Source organism: Geospiza fortis, unplaced genomic scaffold (genome assembly GCF_000277835.1).
Source record: "Geospiza fortis unplaced genomic scaffold, GeoFor_1.0 scaffold173, whole genome shotgun sequence".
Taxonomy (NCBI): domain Eukaryota; kingdom Metazoa; phylum Chordata; class Aves; order Passeriformes; family Thraupidae; genus Geospiza; species Geospiza fortis.
In genome coordinates this window covers 5,964,340-5,991,266 of record NW_005054334.1, presented here as the reverse complement: position 1 = coordinate 5,991,266, position 26,927 = coordinate 5,964,340, and the positions used below count along the sequence as shown (strand labels likewise).

The 26,927-nt window shown below is 44.2% G+C and overlaps 1 protein-coding gene across 2 annotated transcripts in view; it reads right to left on the bottom strand.

Moving 5' to 3' along the window:
* Positions 1-26,927, bottom strand: part of GRIN2B (glutamate ionotropic receptor NMDA type subunit 2B) — a 205,629-nt gene that overhangs the window by 62,714 nt on the left and 115,988 nt on the right. For both annotated transcript variants that reach the window (XM_031057703.1, XM_005421891.2), the window contains one exon: positions 13,226-13,340. In XM_031057703.1, the coding sequence (XP_030913563.1) occupies positions 13,226-13,340 (115 nt within the window). The remainder of the gene's footprint in view (positions 1-13,225; positions 13,341-26,927) is intronic.

Below are 26,927 nucleotides of genomic sequence, written 5' to 3'. Positions count from 1 at the left end.
CACCATGTAGGAAAGATATGGCAGAAGAAATTAAATAGTATTGTTAGGTATCTATAATTACCCCAAGTAATTTTTTTCCACAGTGCAGCAATTTGAAATCTCTCACAGCACTCTCTCTTTGGAAAGCAGATGTTGACCATGTCAGCTGTGTGCTAAGAATGCATTTTCATGAGTTGCATTTCTTGGAATTTGCAAAGTGATGGTGGTGGCAGAGGGGGATGATCCTGGAAAATTCCACCCGTGCAGGCACAAAGCAGGCAGTGCAGAGACCTGCCAGCCTCCTCAGGGTATCAGGGGCTTCTCAGCCCTCTCTCTCTCTGACATGGCACCAACTGGGCCTGCCCCTGGCAAGCAAAGGAAATTTCTTCTACATTCCTGCCCATAGGAAGGCAGGCAGGGCTGCTGGGGGAAGAGCACATCTGGGAAAGGGAGGGTTTCTCCTCAGGTGGGGGGAGATTTGTGCTGCTCTCCCTCTAGAGAAACACATACAGACATGGAACAACTAAAATAAAAAAAATGGTGGATATCTCTGCTGTCAGCTCCTCTCCATCTCTCTCCCATGTGGTCTGTCCTGTGCCACAGTCAGCAGTTACAGCAACCAAGCTCCCAGCATATCCATCAGACTAGTGTTCTGTATCTTCTGAAAGAACCCACTCCTCCCTGGTACTACATTTAAATGCACTTTTGCTCTACCCTCTGCCTTCCATTACTCTTTAATTACATTCGCTTGGACTGTCTTAAAGAAGTCCTTCATTTTCTCATTGAATATTTCCTTCAAACACTTGCAGGAAATTATCATACTCCCTATCTAGCAAAAATATATATTTGGGGAAAACCTACCCTCTGGAACCAGGCAAAGGTCCAGTGAGACACAGGTGAGCCAGAGAAAATAGGTTTATAACTAAAGTTCAAGTAACATTGCCCAATAAACCCTGGGAATTGTTTAGAGTGTTTATTTGAGATAGGGGACTTCTTAATGGAGGAAGTTCCTAGTGCCAATTTCACTAGACTATACTCTTTTAATCCTTATTTATTTATAAGACAGTGTCTCCATTAGTCCCAGGCTGGAACAAGGTGTCTGGGCAATGAGCAGGAAAATTTATACACACACAGAACTTATTCTGGACCCAAATAGGAGACACAGCATGAAGAGGACAAACGTTCAAATAGAGACACAGGGAGTTCTCTATGGGTCTGTTCCTCAGCCTTTCCAAAAACTGAGACTTCAAACAGCAGTAACCTGTAAGAAAAGGAACAGGGCATGAACCTGGTGGAAACTACAAATGTAGGCTGATCCATACACACAGGACAAGCTCTAGGAAAGCAGCTGTCCACAGGTAGCCCCTGTCAAAGGCGAAAAAAGCTACAGAAATGAGATGCTGCCATAATCCCAGCAGTCTTTACAAAGCAAACATAATTTAATGCAGCAATACAAAGAACTCTGGCCTCGGTGAAAATGAGCACACATCTAAGAAGAAAAGCAAATAGTTCCCACTTCTAAAAAAGAACAAAAGTAAAGCACTCGCTGAAAGAAGTGACCTGAGCAATCCTGAATTCTTAAAACACCCAGATGATGCTTAGAGCAAACAGTTAACTCAGTGTGCTGGTGCTGATCTCCAGCAGCAGACTGCAGAATGGACTCTCTGTTACTTCCAGATCTCCCAGCTTGGATGGTGAGACTGTTGTATGACACTGTTTAGACTGGAAAACCTGCAGCGTGTCTCTGCTGTCCAGTGCTGTGCCCAATATAAGTTGATTTGCCAGCAAAGACTATTTCCTCTAAAGAAACACATGATTAAATAAACCAGAATGGATCTAATGGGAGAACAATAAGATGTTCAACACCTGTTAGCATTTACATTTCACTCTGCAGTTTGTCCTGTCATGTAAGTGCCCACACTTCATGCTTCACCACTGACTAAAATGGTGCTCTGATAAAGCTGTGCAAAAAAAGATTTTTCAAAGCAAGATACAAACAATTGAAAAAAATTTAAAATTAAAGATATTACTTCAATCTAAACCCAGGTATTTCTTCCACCTAAACCCAGGCTTGTTGCCTTTTTAGAATTTTCCACTAACCAAACTCCGATCATTCAACACACACAAAAAATGTTCTTTACCAGACATTAATAAAAGTGATGGAAATTTGGATCGAAACACACATCTGCAGAGACACTTCAGGTACTCACTAGCAACAAAGTATCAATTTAAAAAATAAAATAAACTCTAAAATCCCAGTTCCAAAGGGTAGACCTCTCTCATGGGAAGTGACAGAGACCACAGTTTAAGCCTCCATTCTGAGTCAGGCTGAAATGATTTGAATACAGTTTGCACACTGCCTAGTATCTGTCCTCACTGTTTGCCTAACGAGGCTCTGGGCTCTGGGGGAAGGTGCTGCCATTTTCTCCTCCACACCACCTTTGTGAATGGTACCCAAAGGCTTTTGTGAGTCTATGTGAAAACACCAAGATGTCCATTTTCATTTACAGCAATAAAACTTCCAAAATATATCCTCCATATCTGGTCAAAATTAATATTTTCATTGATCCTGAACTACGTTTTTTCATACTCATTTGTTCTTCCCACCATATTTCTGAGGCTTGGGCATTATCATCTGGAAAGAGAAGGACACAGGCCTTATCACTCCTCTTATTTAATGATCAATGTCATTTTCCCCACAAACAGACTTTGTGGACAAAGTTGGCCAGAATCTAATTAAAAATTCCTCGCCTCCTTCTGTTTGGGACTCCTGTTCCTTACCTTACATGGCTGTGCAGTACTATTTTACATCATTAAACAGCCTAACCCCATTCCAGCACACGAGCAGCTGAATGTTACTCACAGTGAAATGTTGTCTCTATGTTAATTTTGCAAAGTGCTTGGGATCCTTCTCGAAGGAAGGAACAATAGAAATGTAAGTCATTATCGTGTACAGGAACTGAGGAAATAAACCTAAGAGAAACGAGCACCAGAAGCTGCCACACAAAATGTAGCCCAGTTTGAAAGATTAAAGGGGAGTAAGAAAACAGCTGTCAAGCAGCCTCTCGGGCTTGGCATGGTGGGAGATATTGCAGCATGCAGCTAGCCCAGCAGAAGGAAATTAAATAAGACTGTCAAACTGCTGACTCAGCAGAAGACATCACAACTCCCAGCACATTTTAGAATTAAACCCAGGTCAGTAAATGCCAGGTCCTTTCACAAGGAAGAAAGGCCAAAGGACAGTAACAGAAACTCAGACACCACTGCAAGGCAAGGCAAGAGTCAGAGCTGGGATCTAATGTTACCAAAGGCAGTCTGAAAAAAATTACAGACTCAGGGAAAACACAGTTCAGGCACAGGGAAAACAAAGGATGCTGAACATATTGTATGCTCAAATCAATGACACTGAGCGCATGCCAGAGCTCATGAGCAGCGAGAGTAACTCAAGCACAGAGTAGTTCCAGTGATAACCACAGCTTTAACGCTGAAAAACCTTTGAAAAACAGCAGAGAAGTTTACACGTAACAGTGCGTAGAAGACCACAAGGGAACAGACTGTCCTGGTCTAGTAAAAAACACCTCCAAGATGCAGTTCAGCATCGAGCCAAGTCAAGCACATACAACCAGGGTTCAAACACAAAACAAGGAGCATGTGAGAACAAGCACGGGAACACTGAACCAACACCAGGGGAAAGAAGCAAACCAAGCCAAAGACACAACAAACAAGCTATTTTTTACTTAAAAGTGTCTGAGCCATTTCCTATTAGGAAAACATTATTTCAAATTAATTCAGAAGCAAATGTGGCCAGACTTTTACTGTAGGAAAATCAAACTGCCAAGATCTTACCAAAACAAATAGAGAAGCAGAGGAGGAGGAAGAGAAAGAAAAAGGCAAAAGAAAGAAAAACATAGGGTGCTATGAATATGCAGCACTTCCCTTCTCTCAAGCCCCATGGAAGGAAAACAGAGCCTCCAGTTAATAACATTCAGATAATGTAAAAATAGAAAAAGCAAAGGATTCACAGGCCAAGCAAAGATGTCGCTGACATGAGACAGTTTCAAGCAAATGCAACTGAACAGATGAAAACACACCCTTAGGCACTGGGGGCACGTTCACTCACTCTGAGTCTCCTTCAGCTGCAGCTCTGCTAGTTCTTTCTCCAGACTCAGTTTGGTTGGCTGCTAGCTTTCTCTGCCCTCATCTCTTCATGCATTTCAAATCTTAAAGCTGCCTAAATTGCCATGCTTTCTTCAGCTGCCTTTTCATGGCACAGCCTGGCCACCAAAAGCAACAGGAAATAAACTTCCTCTTCCAATGCACTGTGTGGCTCCTCAGTGCTACAGACTCCCTGGAGTGATTTCCAGTAGATGACTGGGCACAAAGCAAGGGAAAGTGAAAATAGCTATGCTGTGCATCTATCCAGGATTGAAGGATACATAACCTGTTCACGTCACTCCTGAGTGGAGTACAGATGAAGTAATTACTGTTGGGATGATGAATAGTCACAGCATCACAGAATCTTAGAATATCCTCAGTTGGGAAGGACCTACAAGGATCCTTGAAGTCCAGCTTCTGGCCCTGGACAGGACCATCCTAGGAATCCCACCATATACCTGAGAGCATTATCCAAACACTTCTTGAACTATGGCAGGCTTGGTGCTCTGATCACTTCCCTGGGGAGCCTGTTCCAATGCCCAAACACCCATTGGGTAAAGAACCTCTTCCTAATATACAGCTTCAACCTCCCCTGGCACAGCTTCATGCCATTTCCTTGCATCCTGTCACTGGTCACAGTGAAAAGAGATCAGTGTCTGCCTGGCCGCTTCCCCTTGTGAGGAACAGCTGCACTTGATGATCCTTGTGGGTCCCTTCCAACTCCGAATGTTCTGTGATTCTGTGAGGCCGTGAATTCTGTGAGACTGCTATGAGGCCTCTGCTCAGTCTCCTCTCCAGGCTGAACAAGCCAAGTGACCTCAGCCACTTCACTCAGCTCACTTGTACATGGAATTCGGGGAAAAATCACTCCTGTGTTCAAATTGAAATTAGGGACAAAATCAAATCATCGTCCCTGGCTGGGTTTTTTGGGGGGTTTGGGGTTTTTTGAGGATGTTATAGACTCATCAGGGATGATGATAGGATGGATCCTTGATACTGTGCTGTGATAGGATTATGTAATTACTGTATCCATACCTGAAAGCTCATCTTCCCATAGCAAATCAGCTATCTCCTGCATTAAGATATGGATGTTCATTTTCAACATGCTGAGATGAAACATTTCCACAATCAATGAAATGCTGGAACAGAGATACACAGCAGCATCTGACATGCCATAGAAATCTCCTAGCTGCTGGCAAGCAGGAGGGTTTCAACCAGAAGCAATGAGGCTCTGGCACTAGCACATCACCGTGTACTGGGAGTTTGTGCTGCACTGCAAGATGTGGCCTTACTAGAGGCTTTTTGGTTCTCTGTAAAGTTAGGATTATCCCCTCAGATATTAAGAAGACTGTAAATTTCCCAACAGCATTGGGTATTTTTGAGCTGTTGCACCTTCTCAGCTGCACTCTCCAAGCACCTTTGCTGCTTTTCCCTGTCTGCCCTTCGCACTCTCACTGAGGCTCCCACAAGCCTGCACAAAGCCAGCTATAATTCTCTGCTGCCTATCAAAGCCTTCACAAGAGTTAGGCAGTTGGTGTGTAAAGCCTGCTGCCTACCATGCTGACTAATGTTGTCTGATTGTTCCCTTGTACTCCCCCGTTGGTCCATCTGTACCCATCTGCTACCTTTTGTCTTGTAATTAAAGTGTAACCACGTTGGGGTAGGAGCCACCTTTTTTGCTAGTGTTCACTCAGCTCCCTGCAGAGCCGAGTCCCGAGTCCATAACTGGGTGCTGGGGACAGCAATGATGATGTGCAAGAGGTGCATATACACTGGCAAAGGGTTACAGTGGCACTTCTCGCTTTGTGGCATGAGCAAGTCAGCTGAGAGAGAGCTCCAGACAAGAGTTCTCATGCAGAATACAACGGAGGTGAGGGCAGTCTTCGCTTGTGGCTCGATGTTGCTATCACATGTTGTTATTAGTACACCAAGCACAATCCTCCAGGATCCAGGTTGGCAACCCCAGTAAAGGTCAGATGGCTGCTATCACCCTCATCAGCTACACCAGCAGAGAAATGGTAGGAGGCATTCTAACTACAGCCTGGGCTTAATAAAGATCTCCAGATATTCCAATATCTGATTTGCATAAGAGGACAAGGTCTTTCCAAGAAGCTGTCATTGTTTCAATGTAAGAATTCCCTCCAGTAGCAAGGGAGTAAGGTCTGGTGGAGAAGAGCCAGAATATTTTTCTGCAGGCTCATGAATCATACAAATACACTCCAAAATTCAAGCAAAGTCAGGAACTGCTTTAGCAAGAGGCAAAGAAAGCAGACAGCTCATAATGACATAACACACAGTGGTTAGGAAGAGACACCCAATATGTTCTCTTTGGTCAGAGCTAGACCAGCTTATTTTTGCAGGATGCAGTAATCCAGCAAAGACACAGTTTGACCAGCATGTCTTCAAGATTTACATAGAAGGCTTTTTCACAAAGAAGGTTCTGTTTGTCTTCTGATAAGGAAGGCTTTGTGAGGCATTGGAATCTGTCCTTCTCCTTAGGAGTCAGTGAAAGATTAACACGGCCATAATTAGCCACAAATACATACAGTTAGATCCTGGGCAACTGTGAGAATTCAGGCCAAATCCTGGCAGTGGATGCAGCATAGGTGCACAAATAAAGCCATCTGGTTGTCTGATTGAATCAGGGTCATAAACAGACCCATCAGATGTGACCTAGATCAGGTATCTAAGGGACACTCGCTTGGGAGTGGGATATCCATAAAATATGTATTCTTTGATGCAAGTCTGCTGTCTAATGAGAAGTAAGGCATTCAGCAAATTACGGTCTCTTAGAGACATATCCAGAAAGAACACTTTAAAAATAAAGGGGGGGGGGGGGGGGAAGAGGGGAACATGCATGTACAGACTCCCATTCTAATTTCAGCCATATGTGCTTGAATCCAGAACAGTCCCTCTGCCCTAAGAGAAGACATATCCTTCTAAAAACTGGTTCTGTGGGAACAGAATCAGTCTCTTACTCTGAGTAGGTTTAAACAAACTTCTATGCCATTTATCCTCAGGGACAATGAGTCATAAATCCCCTTGCACACAGCAAAATTAGCAAAACAAGACTGATTGGCAAAAACAATCCAATCTTGTCTCACTGTAAAAGGAGTCGGTGGAATAAAAAATAATTTTCTCCCTGGACACACAGGCAAGATGCCAGAGCTTCACATACAGAGCAGAACCTGACCAAAGGCAGTAACTTCTACCCCATGGAGACAAGCATACATGTGCAAGGCTTGGCTAGGTGGGCACCAGACAACATGAGGAAGAAACTGTCTCAAAACATCTAGTTATCTTTCCAAAGGCAGGGGAGGGCCTTCAGAGAAGACTTGGATTTGTACAGCTGAAGTTTTCACCTCAAAACCCTTCATTCTTTTTCCTTTTTTATTTCTAAAGAGCCTTCTTTGAGGAGGCTTTTATTCTCTAAGAAAGTGAAATAAAAAAAAATCGAAGTCCTTCCTTCTGCTAAGCAATGTAACAGATAGGATAACATGATTCATATTGATTCTTCATGGAGTGGTCAGTACCACATGGACTGTTACTAAAAGGCAAGAATACTGATCACATTTTCAGTCATCTCCCCTGTTATTTCTGCCACTGGGACATTGAAGCACACAGAGAGATGACAGTGAATGTTTCTTTTAATGCACAGTAAGAGATGAGGCCTGAAGGCTGCATCATCATCAAATGCTACAGCCTCTTCAGCATCTCTGTGGCGTTCATCAGCTCCCCAAAGGTGCAGACTTCAGGAGGTGACAAGTGCTTTTTGTTTGTAAGAGCTTTTGTTCACAGACATGCACAATAGCCTTCACATGCCGGCTGCCTGCTCGTACGAAAGGTTCATGGTGGAAGCTTGAAGAAAATATGTCCTCACTGGATCAGGCTTGAAGTTTCTGCTGATCAGCTTGTCCATAACCCGGGTTGCCTCTCCTATGAGATAAGCTGCTTTTTGTGAAACACTCTTCAGGTTTTTCTTGCTCATCTAATCACAGAAATGTAGGCTGGCAGAGAACCACAAGAGATCACTTACTGCGTCCACCAGCTTGGAGGCAGGACACGATAGACTGAGAGCCTGCACTGCTGGATATTTTTCTCTATATACTCCAGCAAATGAACCTCTACCAGCAAATGAGCCTCACCATGTCTCACCATGCCAATAATTAGACAGCTCCCTACATTTCTAACTGAAATCTTTCTGCTTGACAATTTAGCAAGACAACTTTTTCTTTCTCCCTACTGGGGCATGAAAAGCAGCTGACTAGTATGTCCTTTTTTCAACAATCATTTAGGTGTCCAAAAATTCATCTTGTTCTCTTTCCTCACTTTTTTAGATAAGAGAAATCTTCATTTTTCATTTTTCTTTTCTAAATCCTCCTTTTCTTTCTCTATCTCTGTCCCATATCCCAGGGGAACTCTCCCCAGGCATGGATGGGCATAATGGTGCTCTGTCCCAAGCTGAAGACAGGGTCACAGAAGTTCACAAACTCATCTTATGCAGGCTGTGATCAAGGTTAAATACATCTCTGGAAAATCCATGTGGCAGAGAGTAGTGGCACTATTTTCCACCCTGCTGCATCGTTAGGAAGTCCTGGAAGTCTACAGTGACTGAGGCAGTTGAGAGGATGTCATAGCAAATGGCCCCATCCCCAGGGAGCACTAATGTGTGCAATGGTGTAAGGGTACAGGCTAGGAGCAGCCTGCCCGTGAATTTGTAATCATGGTCACACCAATGGATATAGGAAACAGAACAGACTCTACTGGAGCTGAAGAGTTCAAAAGTCAAGTGCTGATAATTATAGCACCAGCAGCAGGCAAACATTTTATCTGCTGAGTGGGGCGAAGGTTGATAGGGGCAGAGGATTAGTACACGCAGCAAGGAGAATGCATCTTTCAACATAAGTTTCCCATCTGTCCTCTAAGATGTCTTGTAGTGGCACCCTGACCAAAACCATCTCCTGGGGCTTTGCTAGCCCAGACAGGAAGAGGAGTGAATCAGGCATGCTTGGTAAGAGATGGAGGGAGCTTGTGAATCAAAGGGCTCTGTGGGGTGGCACAAGAACCTGGTGTCAGGAGCCTCATGGAAAGGTGCTCTGAATCCCCAGTGACACACCTAAGAGAAGAGGCTGAGCACAAACTAGCCATAGAAATTATGCCAAACTCACTAGTAATTAAAGTAGAGAAGGAATCTGAAAGAGGGCCTCAAAGTTTATAACATTCGTGTCATCCTCAGGTTTGCTGGGGGAAAGTGAGGAAGTAGATGGGAGGATCTGGGAGCTAATGGGACAGGACTGTTGGCAGGGAGCTAGTGGGATAGGACTCAGTACAGAAGGAGGATGTAAGCAAGAGCTAGAGATAGCAACACTCACAGAGGGGTCATGAACCCAGAATTAAGTCCTCATCATATGTGGGATCATAAGAGAGCAGAAGAGAAAGGCAAATAGTGAAGAAAAATAGTGGGTGAAATCTCTTCCCACACAAAATATCAGAACCCACTGACACAAAACCTAGAGTAGTACTGACCCTCTGGCTCACTTTGCAAGACATCCAGCCCTTACTCATCACTGCACTGAGGCATGGTCCTTCATGGGGCATAAGAGTAGATATCCTTCACCACCTCCATCTGTATAGCTGCCCCTCTATGATAAATACAACAGGGGCATCTAGGCACCCAATACACACCTAGGCTATCCGGCCAGTGAAGCAAAGAGCTTTACTAACCAGCTCATGAACAGGTAGTGTGGAAAGGCATGCAGTATTCTGCCCCTAAGGAGCCAAGTACAGAGAAGTGAATGAAATTCAGCACATTTGCTTATCATGATGAACCATTACTCATGGTTAAGACAAGCAGGAGAGCTCAAGTTACTGCCCCCTTGCAGGAAGTGGGTTTTCTTCTGGTTCTTTCATGATTGTCAGGCCTACAAGGCTTCAGTTTGTATGAAGCACTCATGAAGAGATTTGTCATCATCATCAGAGTCTGGGGGCAGCTGCAGCTCCTCTGGAAAATTAATTCCTGGTCTGAAATAACTGGTGAGGTTGTGAAGATATTTACTGGGGAAAAAATCAAAATCGCAAAAGATTTCACAGACCTGAAATCCTGAAACAGTTCAGTCACTGTCTGGATCTTTGCTGCTCAGAAAATGGAAGAGTTCACACCTATTTTAAAACACATCTTTTTATATATACTCCATGAGACATACCCTCAAAATCCATTTGCCATCTTTCAAGAATCAAATATGCCAAGCTGTACAGAGCTGCAAGCTGTGTTACTAAATCCAGAGGAGACTAACAGAAATGATCAGAAGACCAGGAAACATGACCTACCAAGAAGGACTGAACAAATTCTTGTTTAACCTACACCAGAGGTGACTGGGAGACAACATGATGGAAGACTTCAAACCCACAAGGGGACAATAAGAATTGGTAGAGAATAAACAATTCCCTATGTCCATTAGGGAGACACGAAGTATTCATGGGCTTAAATTGCAGCCAGGGAAATCTAGGTTAGACATTAGGAAAACTTAGCAGGGTAAGGAGAAAGAAGCCATAGAAGAGATTGACTTGGGATTTCATGGGATTTGTAGCATTGAAGGTCTCTCAGAACAGGTGAGACAAGCATCTGTCAGGAATAATTTCAGTCCAGTTAAACCCTCTCTTGGGGCACTAGTTGACCTCTTGATGTTCCTTCCAGGCATAGCATCTGATTATAGATAAGTGTGTAGTTAAAGACTGAGCTACAGTGAATGCAACTGGACCAAATCAGTATTTCCCACTCAGCCTCTCGTTTCATGTCTCCTACTGCCTGTTTGCCTAAAAGTTCCCAGGATGAAGCACCTTGCTATTTACATAAAATTAGTGGGAATTTGGATAATGTTCCAAAGCACTACAAAGGTATTGGAATTATGTGCTAAAAATATATTAATAATTTCTTGTATTGTGGCATTGCCTGGGAGCTGCTGTTAAGGGCCAACAGTTTGTGTTGCCTGACTCTGCAAACATGGAACAAAACTATGATCATTGTCACAAAGATCTCTGCTTCACACGTATGTTTGCATTTCTGCTGAATGGAAAAAAAATTAAGAAAAAGAGCATGAGGTTCCAGGTATGAAAAGTTTTGGTCTGTGATCAGAACATGCTGGAGATTACTTCAGTGTCTTCCAGAAAGAGCCTGCCAGCATAAAATTCAACCAGTTCAGAGTTTGATTATAATAATCTGATCCTCCCTGAGGAAGACACCCACTTCAAGATAAAACATTTGTGCCCAGGGAGGACTATGTGTTTTTCTTACCACTAATACCATAGCTCATCATGGCCTCATTTCAGTCCAGTCCCAGCTCCTATGAAATTAAGGATTGTTTTGATTTAATGGATGCCAAGTAGTCCTCACAGACAGCAGGGCTCAAGCAGGTCTCAGATCTAACCCCAACTCTCTTGAAGACCCTTCTACTAATTGTCTGGTTCATCTGAGAGACCACAAATTCACTCCCAGAGACTGAACAACCCTTCTCACCACTGACAGAAGCCACCAAGCCTTCACTGAGGGTGTGACATGTGAAGCATGTGACAGATAAAAACAGGACTGTATTTAGCTGTGCCTCCCCAGAGACTGCAAAGCATTCCAGCAACAGATTCCCCCAGCCAGGCCTGCTAATAACCCCTAGGAGGATTCATGCTGCTACTGCTTCATTTTCCTTCTCTGACGATGGAATTTTCCCCCGTGAGAACAAATGTGGTGCCAGGAACAAATCCTCCTGGACTCTTGCTGGTAAGATTTAATGGAGTTGAGTGAGGGACCGAGCCTGACGTGAGCTCTCTACAGCCTGAGCTTTGCGTGTGCACACCCTGTGCAGTATCTAGACAGCCGGCCTTCAGCTATGCCCAAGAGTTGTCCACACATGCTATGCCATGCCCTTTGTTTCCTCACACTGCTGGCCCACTGAGACCTCTCCTGACTCTCCCAGACCACAGACCCTCATCTGGTCTGAAGAGTGCCAAGACTATGAGGTAGACAGGTCCTCCTGGAAACCAGGCACAAGCTGGGGGCTTTCACCTTCTTGCCAAATTCCTGCAACTACTGGGAGACCTTAGTGACTGCCAGGCACCAATGTGATTGCTCTTCTGTCTCATTCACAAGTTGTTCCTACAGCTCTCTTATGAATACACTTCTCCTGACAGCTCCCCATTTCATTTTCATTTCCCCATTAATTTCTTCCTCACTTTCACCAAGCAAGTCACTTGCAAGTCCATGCAGAGAACAAGCAGTGCACGATGGGACAAAGGGGCATTTTCCTAAGCCATACACATGATTGTATATAGACCTGCTTCATATCTATTGAGCATTCTGATGAATTCTCCTTCCTTTGCTCTGACTTCTCACACCCAAAACTTTTTTTATATCTCATTTTCATAGCCCTTAAACTACCCCCTCTGCTTCAACAGAAATCCCTTGGGAATGCTTGTTCAGAGCCTGGACCACTGACTTTTATGTGGGAGGTGAAATGAACCAAAACTTCCCACTAACTCAGAAATTCACACCATTTCTAAAATGGTGCTTTGGGTTTCATGCAAATTATTCCAAAATATGCAAATTTGGATCTTTGAACAACTCAATATGACCTCACGTTCACATCCCACTTAATGCACCATCCCATTGCAAGGGACACTGGCCAGATACATCAAGCACAGTTAATACTGCCATAAATTACTAAGTGTGGCTGTAGCTCAATCATAGTCACTTAGTGTACAGAACTTCACTGCCACCAAGCCATACAGAGAAATATTTTCTGCCTCAGCCACTGAAACTCACGGCACAGAGGAGGTATCTTCTCTGAAAGGCCGGAAAACTTATGTTCAGAGATTACAGAAAGGAAGCTGATGAATTTTTTATGCATCCTAATGGAAGACTGTAATGGCATCCTGCATGGAGAAGACAGCGGCCTGGGCAGTGGAGATACCAGTGGTCTGGGATACGAGAAGCAGATTGCCAGCCCTTGATAAGAAGTACAGAAAGGTGGGGAGGATTATTTGCCGGGAGCCTTCCCCCTTCTTCTTCCCTGACACAGATGGAGAATTACCAAACATATCCTACCCTCTCCCACTTCCTCTCCTTGGTCAAAAGGATGATGACCAGCTTGGGATGCATCTGGTATCCGTCCTCACTGAACGACAAATTCCTGCCTTCAAAGGTGACATTGATCAGGTACCTGTGGGAGAGAGAAGAGAGCAAGGAGAACATTAATGCTTGGAAACCAAACCCAAAACGAGACCCTGCCTCTCCTCTTCAGCTCACATCAGGAGGGTAGAAGCCCAGTGCAAAACAATCAAAAATCTTAGAGGAAGGGAGTTAGAAAAACAGGACAATTAGTCCAGAAATTGGGACAATCAGGCAAGGCAGGGTAATTGCCCCCATTTTGTGACTGGGATAGGGAAGTGATGTACTGTGTTGGCTCTCAATGAATTCCTAAAAACACATCTAAGAGTAACACACACACATGTATGCCCACATGAAGTCTTCTATCCCTGGTTTTCCCTTGCCTCAAAGGGCAGAGGGATCCTTAGCAATCAGCTGTGTAAACACACTGCACAGCCTACACTTCACCCACTCTCCAAAGAGGATTTTGCATGCCACTTGAGGACAGCGATGGACGACAGGTGAAGCAGTGGGGACAGCCTCCCCCTGACCCAAATACCAAGGCAATGACTCGGGAAGCAGTGGAGACCAGAGGAAGGAGCAGCACACCTGCAGGAAGCTCTATCCCTATCGGAGCCAGCACACCTCATGGGGCCCAAAGTGATCCTGTGAAGGAGTTTAGGAATAGGGATAAGGATGTTGAAAAAGCCCAGTGAAAGTCTTTTTTCCTAGGGACAGAGTCCAGCCTTACACCCAGTAAAATCAAGCTAAAGGGTGATCAGCCCTGCAGCCAACATCAGCAATTCTCTCTGTCTGGAAAGGCCCCATCACTCCTGCAGAAGGCACTCCCTGTTGGGGCATTTCATGTCAGCTGTACAAATGGACAGTTAAACAGTCCAGGCTTCAATCTCATTTATCCTAAAGCCTCCTTACTCAGCTCTGGCAATAGGGAAGGCCTTTAAGTGGACTGAGATTACAGCTACACTCATTTCAAGGCCTTGCTGCACACTGAGAGCATGTTAAAGGGGTGTTGCTGTAAATAAGAATCAGGTCTATTGTTTTCTTAACTGTCAGATCATCATTTCACAGTTCAGTGGTTTATATGACATCACCATGGCATTCTTACCGTTTACACCCTGTTCATATATTTCACTTCAATTCACAATTCTGTTGCATGAAGTAGATTTTACCTTTGTAAATCTGCTCTGGCACCAGTAGCATGACATCACCGTGAGAGGCAGAGGTGACCAAGCTGCCTGCAGGGCTGGCCCCTGGACTCTGCACTCCCCTACTTTGCACAGTCCTATAAATTACACAAGCAACATTTCTATTACAGACATGAGAGGTTTTCTATTCTATTACACCGTGACATCAGGAAACATTTCCTAATATTCAGCTTTATTTTGTCCCTTATGAACTCAATTTGAACCAATTTCAAGAAAATAAATAAGAGGGGAAAAAATCTGTCTTTCAGTGGGTTCATGCGTTCCTACTATCTGCACAAAGAGACCTCCCTGCTAATCTAATGAAATCATTGTATCAGGGAAACTTCTTCAAATAAATGAAAAAAAGCAGGTCATTATTTTAGTTTCTTCCTTTTTCAAACTTTTTTGTTTTAACTCCATTAATCAACCAAACTCATCTACTCACTCCCCATTGCCAAATGCAATCAGCAATTATGTTTATTTCTAAAGGAAATTCCACACTTGCTCCATGTTGTGACCTTCAAGGGACGTGTTCAGCATTGGAAATACAGCCATAAGGGAGCCCAGCATGAAACATCTGCAACAGGACAATTTTCAAAGGCAGACTATTGGTTATTTTCCAAAAACCAAAGCCATTTGGAACCCGAACATTGAGTGAACCCCAAAACATCCTCCACCTGGAAAATCTTAGCCATAAGATAAGATTTATGGATAAAACATAAAACATCCCATGTCAGGACCACACATGCTCTTTTTTTTCCCCCAGCTGTGTGAATTGTTCTGGTACTCAGGAGTGCCAGGCACAGACCATTGCCAGGTATGTGCACCCTACAAGACCTAATTAAGGCTCTGGTGGTGGTGGGAGGGATTTTCCAGTGGACCAAGATTACAACTTCATGACTTCTCTGCACTGGCCACCAGAGTAAAGACAAAGAAAAGCTCCAAGAAGATGAGGATGCCATTAGCCTGATGGGAGTTGCAGCTTTATATGTCAGTAACTAATAACCAATGCCAACATCTAATTAAACAAACACCAATATTAAACCCTTCTCAACCCTCTTTCTTCTTACACCCAAGAACAATTCCACTACAGGAATCTCCCTTGCACAGCTTGACAAGAAGAGTTCACAGAAATCAGCAACAGATATGAGACAAGAGGGTGTCATTTATGCTCATTTTCACTGGAAAGATTAGAACCTCTAATAATAATCAAGGCGGGATCATCAACGACTCCAATCCTTGGAGCTGCCTTGAGATTTACACTTAAAGCAGCACTAAAATCCCTTGCTTCACACCTTAATGACTGAAATTAGTCTCCAAATTTGGCAATATAACTCTTCAGAGTGTTTTCTCTCCAGCCCATTAGCTATATGTTTACAAAAGTTTGCAGGAGAAGTGCAGAAGAAGTGGCATCCCCCCCAGCTTTCCCTGCTCTCCTGTACCTATGCTGCCAGCTAACACAGGGATGCAGGGCGAGAGCAGCTCACAGGGAGCTGCAGGGCTTGCCTGGATGCACTGAGCCTATGTGACAAAGCATCAGGGCTTGAAGGACTCCCAGGCAGGCCGAGTCAGCAGCATGCTGCAAGGCAGCCACACTCGAGTGGCTCTGCCCTCCACCATTACTGCAGCAGCAGTCCCCCGCTTCGGCAGCACTGCTGCTCTGTACACCAGCGCCACTGCTGCCTGCTCTGGCCAGGGGGATTTGGATCCTCCCTACAGCCTACACACAGTCCAGTCCCTAAGCAGGCAAGCAGGGGGCTGAGAGCCTCCCTGACATGTCTGAACTGAGCCACCAGATGTAACGGGGGCACAACATGAGGGCAAGCAGGTTGTGCATGCAGGTGACATAAACCAGGAGGAAACTGTGCCTGTAAAAATCTTAATCCCTGCATATTTGGCACTCCAAGAAAGAGAAAGGGGGCATGGTGGGGGCTGACACAGGCAATTTAATTTGCTAGAATCACCTTTCAGCAAAAGATTTTGCTTATGTGGCAGTTTCTGGAACTACTTGATGCAAGCACAGAAGGGTTGAGCCCTTCGCCAGCCCAGTGGCGATGCAGCGGATGCAATGCCCAAACTCAGACGGGTGAGAGCAAAACATACACACAGCCTGTGGAAACAGGCTGACCCCGTGAGCCCTGGGGTATGGACAAGCAGGCAGGAGCAAAGGGATATGCCCATTTGGCACAAAGCAAATTAGACCCAGGGGGACCTAAGCCCCATGCTGGGCTCTGAGGTAACATCACCCGTCCTGGACATAAATCAGTCAGCCCTGCAAGTTAAAGGAGAGTGTTTTAAAGAATAGCTAATAGAGCATTAAAACCACATCAGACGGCCAATTTAGGACCAGCAGAGAGATGATGGCATTTTAAATGGTTTCAGCCATGATGGAGAAAGCCTGAGGAGGCAGATGGTGGGCACAGGGGGCTTGAGGGAACACAGAAAGGGTGCTAACCAAATTTTTTCTGCCCCAGAGACAGCTGTGAAGGAGACGCAGTTGAAATCAGCACTTGCCACTCGTCCTTCTGCCTCCAGTGCCTTGCCTGGAATCAGCTCCCCCTAAGCCTGCTGACTGGAGGGGCAAATTTGGACATTGCATCGGTTCACTATCACATTCCCTGCCTCACATGCGTGCAGCACACACAAACACACACCCTTCCCTGCATCCTGTCAGTGTGGGTTATGCTTCAGTGAGACAAGCAGTCTGTCTGAAATGGCGTGATTATCCTTCCATCGATCGCTTCCCTGAATAAAACAGACCATATAAATAAAACAGCCTCTCCACAGTCAGCACTGGGAGTCATCTCTGCAGCCCAGCACACAAGAGAAAAACAAGATGTAGGTGGAGGGTGGGAAGGAAAAGCTGTGGGATACCTTTTACCTTTGCAGGGTAAAAGGCAGGTGAAATGTGATGCAGGATAAAGGGATGGGGATGCACACCACCACCATCCTGTCTGGAATCTCACTGTAATGGGAAACACTGAGGCCAATTATAACAGCAGTGAGATGGAAGCAGTGAAAGGCCTTTACTCCACAGAATCTGCATGGTGAAATAGCCTTTTTTTCCCCCTAGAGACAGTGTTAAAAATTTACCAGTCTGAGGTATCAGGGAACAGACACACTTCATGACCAGGAAGGAGCAAAAAAGCAAAAGCATGTTACTGCATTTTAGTAGAAGTACCCACAGCTCCAAACTACGTTCTCTCTCTCAGCACCAGCAAGACCAACCCAGCCTTGCCTGATGCAAACAACCAGGGCAGAGAACATCAATCCAGCCCTGCAGCAGGGTCCTGCCCATCCCTCACGCCTGCTCCTGAACAAGGATGGACAGACAAAAGGATGGGTGGACTCAAAGGACAGGGAAAAGGGAGTCTAGGACCAGTATACTGATCTACAAATGGGAATTCAGACCTTCAAGGGGCAAGTGATTGACAGATAAAAGACTTAACCTGCACTAACTATGCTGATAATGCCTTCATCAGAGTGACTGAAGTAGTGTTGACTTTTTTTTAATGAGAAAACCGCAAGTGATCCCTTTTGCTTCTGATTTATACCTCCATTCTCCAAACCCACAGAAGGCTTAAAATAATACAGATGTTATTTCTCCATACTATTGTTCAAAATTTCTGGGGCTGACTGTGCCTCAGAGCACAGCCAACTCAGACACCAGAGCCATCCAGACCCGGTTGTGCGTGCATGAGTTCTCTTGAGGTAAGACAGGTTCCACAGGATATCAAACCCAATTGTTCACCCCAAAAAAGGCAAAAACATTTGGCAAAGGCCCTCTGCCTGGGCCTTTGATCAAATTTCGCCATGGAATCTGTTCTGAAAATCCTGATCCTCTCTGAGCCTTTCAGAGGTTCTCTCATTGCTCGCTGCCCTGCACTGTCCCTCACACGGCTGCGCCGTCAGTAGCTCACAGAGTTGTGAAAGGCGGGCACATCTGGCTGTATCTGTGTAACATCTGTCTGGTGTCAGGTACAATTTACAGCGAAAGGATTCCATGCAAAGGGCACGAGTGCAGCTGATTTTATGTAACAAGAGGCTATTACGAAGAACAAAACCAAAACAAATTAGAAAAAAAAAACAGAAGCAACCATTGACTAGGAAAATTGAATCTTGAGGGAATGGTATTTCACTCTTCTGCATTTACTTCTTTCTCTTTCACTGCCAGTGGTACCACTGAATATGGGGAAATGCACTGTAAGAAAGAAAGAGTAGAAAAGAGTGCTACCAAATTCCAAATTGTACAGGCATCTTGCACCAGATATGCCCAGACTACAGCCTAAATTACTTCTGGGAATCAATCTGACCAGAAGCCTTAGAGAAATGCCCAGAGCTCAAGATTGTTTTCATTAAGCAAAAAGATTTAGAGATCATCTAGATTAGGAAATATGCCTCAGGCTAAAAGATAACAGAGATGTAAGAGATTAATTTGGTTTGTCTCTGCTGTTCACACCTTTTTAGAAGACAAGAGGGCAGCTACTGGGCTGCAATAAATCAGTGATATTCATCTGACATCAATGGAGTGATACTGGTCAATCTGCTGAGACTGGCCCCTCACCTCTAAGAAGATTAAATTTTTTGGTGTTTGATCCTGACCTCTGAAATAACCATTTCTGGTGGAAGACAAATTTCAACTGAACTATCCTTTCTCCAACATTTTTAGCAAAGTTGCTTCGAAAACAATGTGTATGTGTGCTGAGACTTCCAAGTGAAAGCTCCTATGTACAGTGGAAGGATGAATCTTTTACATCAATCTCTCTCTTAATCTAAAAAAAAAAATGTGCTTCCACTTTGTTTCCCATTTCTTCTATTTATCTACCACAAATTTGTCATTTCACAAAGACTCTGAGATGACAGCTCCTGGGGACTGAGGATATATCTATCCTTGGAGGATGCAGGGAGCCACAGCAATGGTAGGGCTGCTTTCCTACACGCATTGCTTGATCCTGATGAGACGGGACCAGTCCTGAGAATGAGAAGCAAAGCTCACTTTCCACAGCATGTGCAGCCCCCAGCCTCCCTCCTGAGAATGTAAGGGGAAACTCATCACTGCACCACAGGGATCTGCCTCACAGACAGGTATCCATCAGGAAGCAGACAGGGTGGGGGAGTCACTGAATTACCCCTCAAAAGGGAACACGGGTTCCAACCTGGGGCTGACATGACAGCAATGACACCTAGGTGGAAGGCTGCTTGTGTGAGAATCAGAGTTTTCGCAATAAATTTTTCCTCTGTCTACATATTGTCATTCAGGACCTGATCCCATTTGCTTTTCATCCTATGCAGTCACTAATGGGGAAAGAGGTGCCATTCAGGCCTAGTGGCATTTCTCACTCCCTCTGCCAGGGTGCTGCTGGCAGTCCCAAAGCCAGACTGCATGTGACTTGCAGGATAAAAAAATGTACAATAGGATGAGGTAACCTGCTCATGGGAAGAAGAGCAAGATAAATCTTGATTTTGCCCTGTGTGCTATGCTAGTCACAGCAATATCTTGAAATTTCAGCCCAAACCAATTTTTTATCACAGACATCCTGACTAACCTACTTTCACAAATGCCAGGGCCATGAAAAATTATCTGGCAAAACCAGTTTTTAAATGGGATGAGAATGTGGCCACAATATTTTCTCATGGAGAGGTCAACATTTTGTTAGAAAGAAAAAGAAACATAAGATCTGAAAACTGTAGTAATTTTGGACAGAAGATGAAGCTTCCAGTACCATCAGGCTCCCACACAGTCTGGTCTGTTGTGTGACACCTTCCACCCCTTCTTCTGTGGAAAAGAGTCCCAGTTAAAATGCATCTGTGATGTGCCACATGGAAAGAATCCTACAAGGAACAGCATCACCTCAACAGGAGAAGGAATATCACTGAATATTTAGTTCAAGTTTTGTGAAGGAGAAATAGGAATACAAAATTCCCATGCTCCTAATCACAAGAGAAAGCATATAGGATTTCCGTGTCAAAATATTCCCTTTTAAACCCCAAATACTTGATTTACAAATTCTGATTTCTTCTAAATTTATCTATGTTTTGTCCTTTTTTTTTTCATGGGAAAATGACACAGTCCCGAGTAGCTAGGGAATATACCTCTACATCTTCTGGCCCCACTGGAAATAAAACAGAAATAAGGAAAGTGTTCTAAGAGCATAGTCTGTTAAAGCTGGAACTATCTATAAATGTCATAGGAAATCAGCCAATTCTCAGAAAGGTTTTTTTAGCCAGAAAAGCTTTGATAAAAACAAATATACTTCTGAACTGACTCACCAAACCTTTAAGTAAAAGAAAATAGCTAATAGAAAATTAGCTTTAAGGTCAAAATTGTTACAGTCACTGCATAAAATAAAAACTAAATGTTCAGTCCAAAATTGGATCAAGCTGGAAAGCTTTACAGAGTTATTAAATTCCTGCCAGTTACTTTTTTAAAGTATTATTTTTTTATTGCTACACCTTTATATCCTTCCTTATTCATTAGGTACAGATAACATATCACTTTTCTCCAAAGCAAAAATAGCTTTCAAGGTATTTCTTTCATATGAAAGGACTAAAAATCAGCTTACATGGGGCAGTAAAAGCATGGAAAATTACATTTGTCAGAACAGCCGACAATGGGTCATAATTATGTCTTGGCACCGACAACAGGTCACTGATGAAAGCCATACCACTAGAATAAAGCAAATACTGAAAGGTTAGGAGACGTCCTTCAGATCTGTTTATCTGTCTTAAGGCATAGTCATACAATCATTGATAGGAGAAGCAGTCACAGAACAGAAGTCAAATGAGGCTCTTCAGTGATTTTTCACCCAGGACGATGTCTTTCAAGCTCTGTCAATTTGAAGAGCTGTAAAAAAATATTCCAGTTGAACTACTGTCCCTATGCAGTGAATTTAATCCCACTGACAGCAGCCTTACTTTTCTTAATAATTGTGGTACATCCCCTTGAAATCTCACATGGCTGTGGACCACGGCTTAAAAAATCTGGCTGAGCAGATGTGCAAGTCAAGGACCTCTTTGGTCTTCTGAAGATGGCTGGTATGCTGGTGTGCAGCCAGCCATCAGGGCATCTTGCTATTTACCCAGAGCTCATTCCAGTTTCTGTCCTGGGAGTCAATACCAGCAAACAGGTGAACATGTCAGTTTTCCTAGAGAGCTTTTAGAGCATTTTTGCTTGTGGAAAACCACTCAAATCTGCTAGAAAGGTCCATCTCACTGAGAGAAGCCAGGCAAGGCTAAACTAGCTGGAGACTGAAATAAATCCTTTTATTATATTCTCAGAAAAAGCAAACTAGTTCAACTTTTTTGACCCAAGGAGAAACCACTAGAGATTTTGGGGTTATTCAAGTTTATCAAGGGTTGGAGGCATTCACACATTTGTAAGGGGCAATGAATTCACAGTGTTGGCAGGAGCAGAGTCACGCCTGCAAGGAGGCTCACTCCAAAAAGTGTGACTGGATTTTCTTGGGTCTGTAGCAGTTTGGCCAAGCTGGCACCCTATCACTTTCTTCCCTATAACATTTCCAAGGGGAAATCGATTCAAAAAATAAACAAATAATCACTTCTGTCTGTAACTGGGAAGGGAGGGTCTGGAGGTTGCTCTTCCTTCACCGGAGGAGCCATTCTCCCTCTGCTGCTGTTCCCTCTCCTTTCTCCCTCTTTCTCTCCCTCTGTGGGTTGATGTTTCCATGGAAACGGTGTTCTTTACTGCCGCTGAAATTACATTGCATTTAAAGCATTAACCCTTCTTTGGGCTGAGGAAAGTCTCAGAACTATCAGGGTTCATTTTTTTTTTATTTTCCCCATGTCCTTTAAGCTTTCTTGTGATTTTTTTTTTCTCTGTAGCATTAGGAAAAGCTCTTTCTTTCAAGAAGGCCTCCCAGCTAGCATTTGTGTGACAAGGGGCACAGGATGCATCACCAGTGGGGTAATGTCTAAATTAAGATTTCTTAATTCCCTTTTTTTTCCTACATGAAACCTTTAATGCATTTCTTTCCACATTAAGTGCAAAGAGGGAAAATGCTGCAGTAGCAAATAAAATGAATAGTAAGATAGAAGGAGAAGCAAGAAAGCCACAAGCTGGCACATGCGAAGAACACAGCTTTGGTTAATACCAGAGCTCAAATCCTTGTAGTCACGCACTGATCAGCATCTTCTTCATTACAAAGTGCCATAATAACAGACCTCACCACTCCTCCTCAAGCCTGCCTCCTCTTCCTCTTCACAATCCTGTCTGTAATTAGTCATCCTTGTCCTCACTCATAGTTAGCACTCTAACAACACTTGGTGCAATTAGTAGCCTCCTCACCATGAGCCCTTTCCCTGTGTGGCTTCTTCTCCACCCAATCTGCCATGTCTGCCATCCTTCCCTTTGGCTCTGTGCTGGCATCCGCCACTTCCATCAGCACTTCCAACACAGCCACTGCTGTTACACTGCTGCCTTCACTGCAGCCAGCTCAACTGCACAACTGGTACTTTCTCTGCTCTGACTGTGACAGAAAGGCTCTAGAAGTCAAGATGTCCCCACTTGGGTGCTGCCTGGACCCAGGTCCCAGGTCCAAAATTACCCTGCAAATCCTCAGCCCCCGGCCTTTGCTTATACCCACCCCAGTCACAGCAATAACACCTCTGTGCTCTTCTTTCACTGACATCATCCATTTTTCAAACACTGGGAAAATAGAAAAGAGAGATAAATACCAAGAAGTTCCTTCCAGTTTTTCACATGGTCTCCTACACTCAGACATGACTCCTTTCTGTCCCAAAGTCCCATGTCCTGACAGCTTGCAAACTGCTTCTGTTAATTCCACCTGTATAGCTACAGAGTCCATATTCCCTTGCACCATCTATTTTGGGTTTCCCAACATACATTTCAAGACTATCTCACCATTCTCAACTCTTGCCCCAAAAGCCAGGGTGTGAAGAATCCTGCTTTGAGCTGGATGCATATGTAGTGCTGTGAGGATGGATCAGTGTGGGAGGAAGATGCTATTCTGAAATGAATGATAAATATGGATAATAAACCCAACCTAAGTCTTTTATGCCTGCCTCTAGTGGGTTCCCAATATGGGAGATAGAAATATCATGGGTACATTTTGAACACGGCTGGGAACACTGCCAAAGTCCTACTCAGAGTTCACACATTTACATCATTTATATCATATCCGACTTGTGCCTTGTATTATTAACTTTGGAGAGTGTTTTGTGATGTAGTTTGTAGTCCAGGCTCTGTTAAATCAACTTACATGCCTCTCTCTCTCTTCCTTTTGGTAAAAGAGAGAGAGAGAGATCTGGGGCTACACAAGTTCTTGCTAAGCACAAGGAGGGTAACTGGTTTGCTGATAAGATCAGTGCACTCCTACATTCTCATATTGTGTTCTGGAAAATCTTTTGGGATCCCTCCCTGAGGTCTGACAGGTGCAAAAAGAAGGGAAATACTGCATTCTGGTCAATAATTCAACTTCTAGATCAGACTGGTAGTGGTTGAGTAATTTTTCCAATTGCTACTAAGTGTTCAGAAGCCTCTGTGAAACACAGAGATGGGGTCCACCTGATAGGTGCCCAACACACTGCTGCAACTTCTCAGGCTTCCTCCTCAGCAGTGTTGGAGAAGAGGTTGAAAATGGAAGTAGACAAACAACCTAAGGCATGGAACTGAAGAAATTATGTCTGTCTAGAAGAGAGTAAAGGCATATTGCCAAGGAAAAAGGTAGAGTTCTGCTGACAGATCAGGCTTTTTGCAAGCATTGCTGAGAGATCAGGCTTTTTGCTTTCTGTGTGGCGGTTGGAAATCCATCACTTTCCAGGGATTAATCCAAAAGAAGAGGCTTTAAAATGACCTAGCACTATGACTTTATGGTTTTGTAAACCAATGGTTTTTCTAACAGTCTGAAAAGACTCAATGTTATACTCCATACTCCACATGTCCAGGCCAGACTCCGTGACTATTTCAGCATCTGAGGTCAGGTGAGCAGCAAGTGACTCAGATGCCTGGTACACACAGACAATGGGGAGAGGTAACCATGATGAATAGATAAGGATGCTGCAGCAGACCACCTGAACCTAGCCATATACATAAAAATGAAACAGAGCATGCGTCCTCAGTGTTTCCTGAAGCAAGAAAAGAGTCAACTTCAGCCCATGTTGCTTCATCTCCAGCAAAATAAATGTGCCATTTTATTCTAGAGTTGCATTTGATCTTGAATTACTTCTCTGCTTCTTCTCTGAGAAAAGGTCACTTTAAAGAAGCCTCAGGCATGATACTAACATTGCATCCAATAAAAGACTCTCAGGAGGTCTGAAATAAGTACAAGGTCCAAATTTGGGATATATTATCTGAACCTTATTCCTTCTCCCTCCTGAAAGTCAGAGTAGGAAATCTGACAAGAATATTTCTTTGCTCAGGAGACTTACAGGACTCCTTGGTCCTAGAAATACAGTGAAAACAGTTTTCCAGCAAGCATCTCAGCATTCCAGGCCACAGTGTCCATGGTGGGAAATCTGAACACAGAAACAAGTGTCCCAGGAGTGAGACCAGAGCATTTCCATGGAAAGTGCATCAAAGGGTCAAGCTCCACATCTATTACCATACCACAGCTCCCTCCAGTTCAACCAGCTCTCAGAAATTTAACTATTTTCACCTTTAACTGGTACTGAAGCTAACAAACTAAAATATAACCCACAAATCTCATCCACAAGTCCTGATGGATGTGGACATACCCTGAAAGCTTGGGAATTAGCCTGAGCACCAGGTGGAATGGAATAATGTGGGCTCTAGTTCTCGTCTCATTCAGTACCTTCAGCTGCATCATTTCCACAGCTCTTGCTATGCACATATTGTGGCAGCGCATGAGTTGTCTGCATCCTCTTCTATTGGCAGCAATCACCAAAACCACTTCAGAAAAAGCAGCCTCAAGAGGAGGCACCTTTCAGAAATCTCTCACTCCTCCTTTTTCTCCAACATGTCTTGGGTGTTTATACATCATTGATTCAGATGCCAAATGACACGGTCCCTTCAAAAAAACTGGTAATAAACTCTAATGTCATGTAAGCACTTCCCAAGGCCACATACCCTGATGGGGTGCCCATTAGCTGGAGCTCCGATGCAGAGCTTCATACCACCCTCCCTCCAGGAGGACCTTCAATTCCAAGATAAAGACCTCCCTCTTGCCAAGGTACAAGGTTTCAAAGAGGGAGATACAGCTGTCCCTACCCAAACATTAAACAGAAAAGCAAACTTTTAACATGAAAGAAAACCAAACCAAAAACCCAAACCCCAATGGGTGTGGGGGGATCTGAAATTCTTTGTGGATTATGACTTTTCCATGGCAACAAGCTTGAGAAACAGGAGGGCTGGGGAGGGGGGTGAGGAGAGGGAGAGGGAGGGAATGGGAGGCAGAGTGCTGAGGAGGGAGCAAGCAGCACTGGTACATTGCCATGGAAACCCTCTTCCATCGGCAGCCAACTGCCAAAGTCAGTCAGGATCCTAGAAATGGACTTGGAGGGGGGCCTGGGAGATGCTGGGGGAGTCACCTTGCCAGCCCTGAGGCTATCTCAACCCCAAGAACCCCAGTCCCACTCCTCTCCCCCTTTCCCAGCAGCCTTGACACTGCTCCTGCCCTTGCCTCCATCAGACAGAGTCAAATTTGGCCCAGCTGAAGAGTGGGAGGAAATACAAGTCAGCAAACGAAACAACAAGAGCGGGCGGAAAGCAGCGAGGCAAAGAGGGATAATTTTTCTGATAGCCCTTGGTTTTCTTTCCACCTTTCTGGATCAATTTGGACCATGCAAATGTATTTGTTTTCACACCCCAGATGGCTGTAGAAAGAGGATGTCACTCCTAATCACTGAAATCAAGATGGAAATGTTATTTCCCTGCAAACTTAGCTACCAAGGAAAGAAGCAGAGTTGTTGTTGTTGTTGTTGTTGGGTTCACATTTGCACAAGGCCAGGTCCCCTTCAACTGTGTCTGTCCCACCCAGTATAGCACATGTCCTAACCTACATGACAGATGTCACAATATTGTGGCCAAGCAAAAATTAGAGGAGATTCTGTTAATGGAAATGAAGTACATGGTGAAAATAAGTGAATTCTGCCTTCTAACCCGCATCTGCGACACTTGGAGGGTGGGCAACTCAGTGAAATGAGCAACCATTCACACCCTTCTTGTCAGAAGCCTTTTGGTGCCATAAGAAATGGTCAAAGACAGAGTCTGGAGAAAGAACTTTAAAAGGGCTGGCAAATTCTAGGAACCCTTGCTAGTATTTATAGTTGCACCCCTAGCATGGAAAGGGATGGATGAGTCGTTTCAGGCTGCAGACGGCTGCAGACGGCAGGAAGGAATTGACTCCTACTCCAACCACACAACTGGCTAAGCAAATTGTGGAGGAAGATTCCCTTCTCCTGAAGCATCTGTTATCACCCATCTGATTGCACAATGAATCAGTAGTATGAGGACAGGC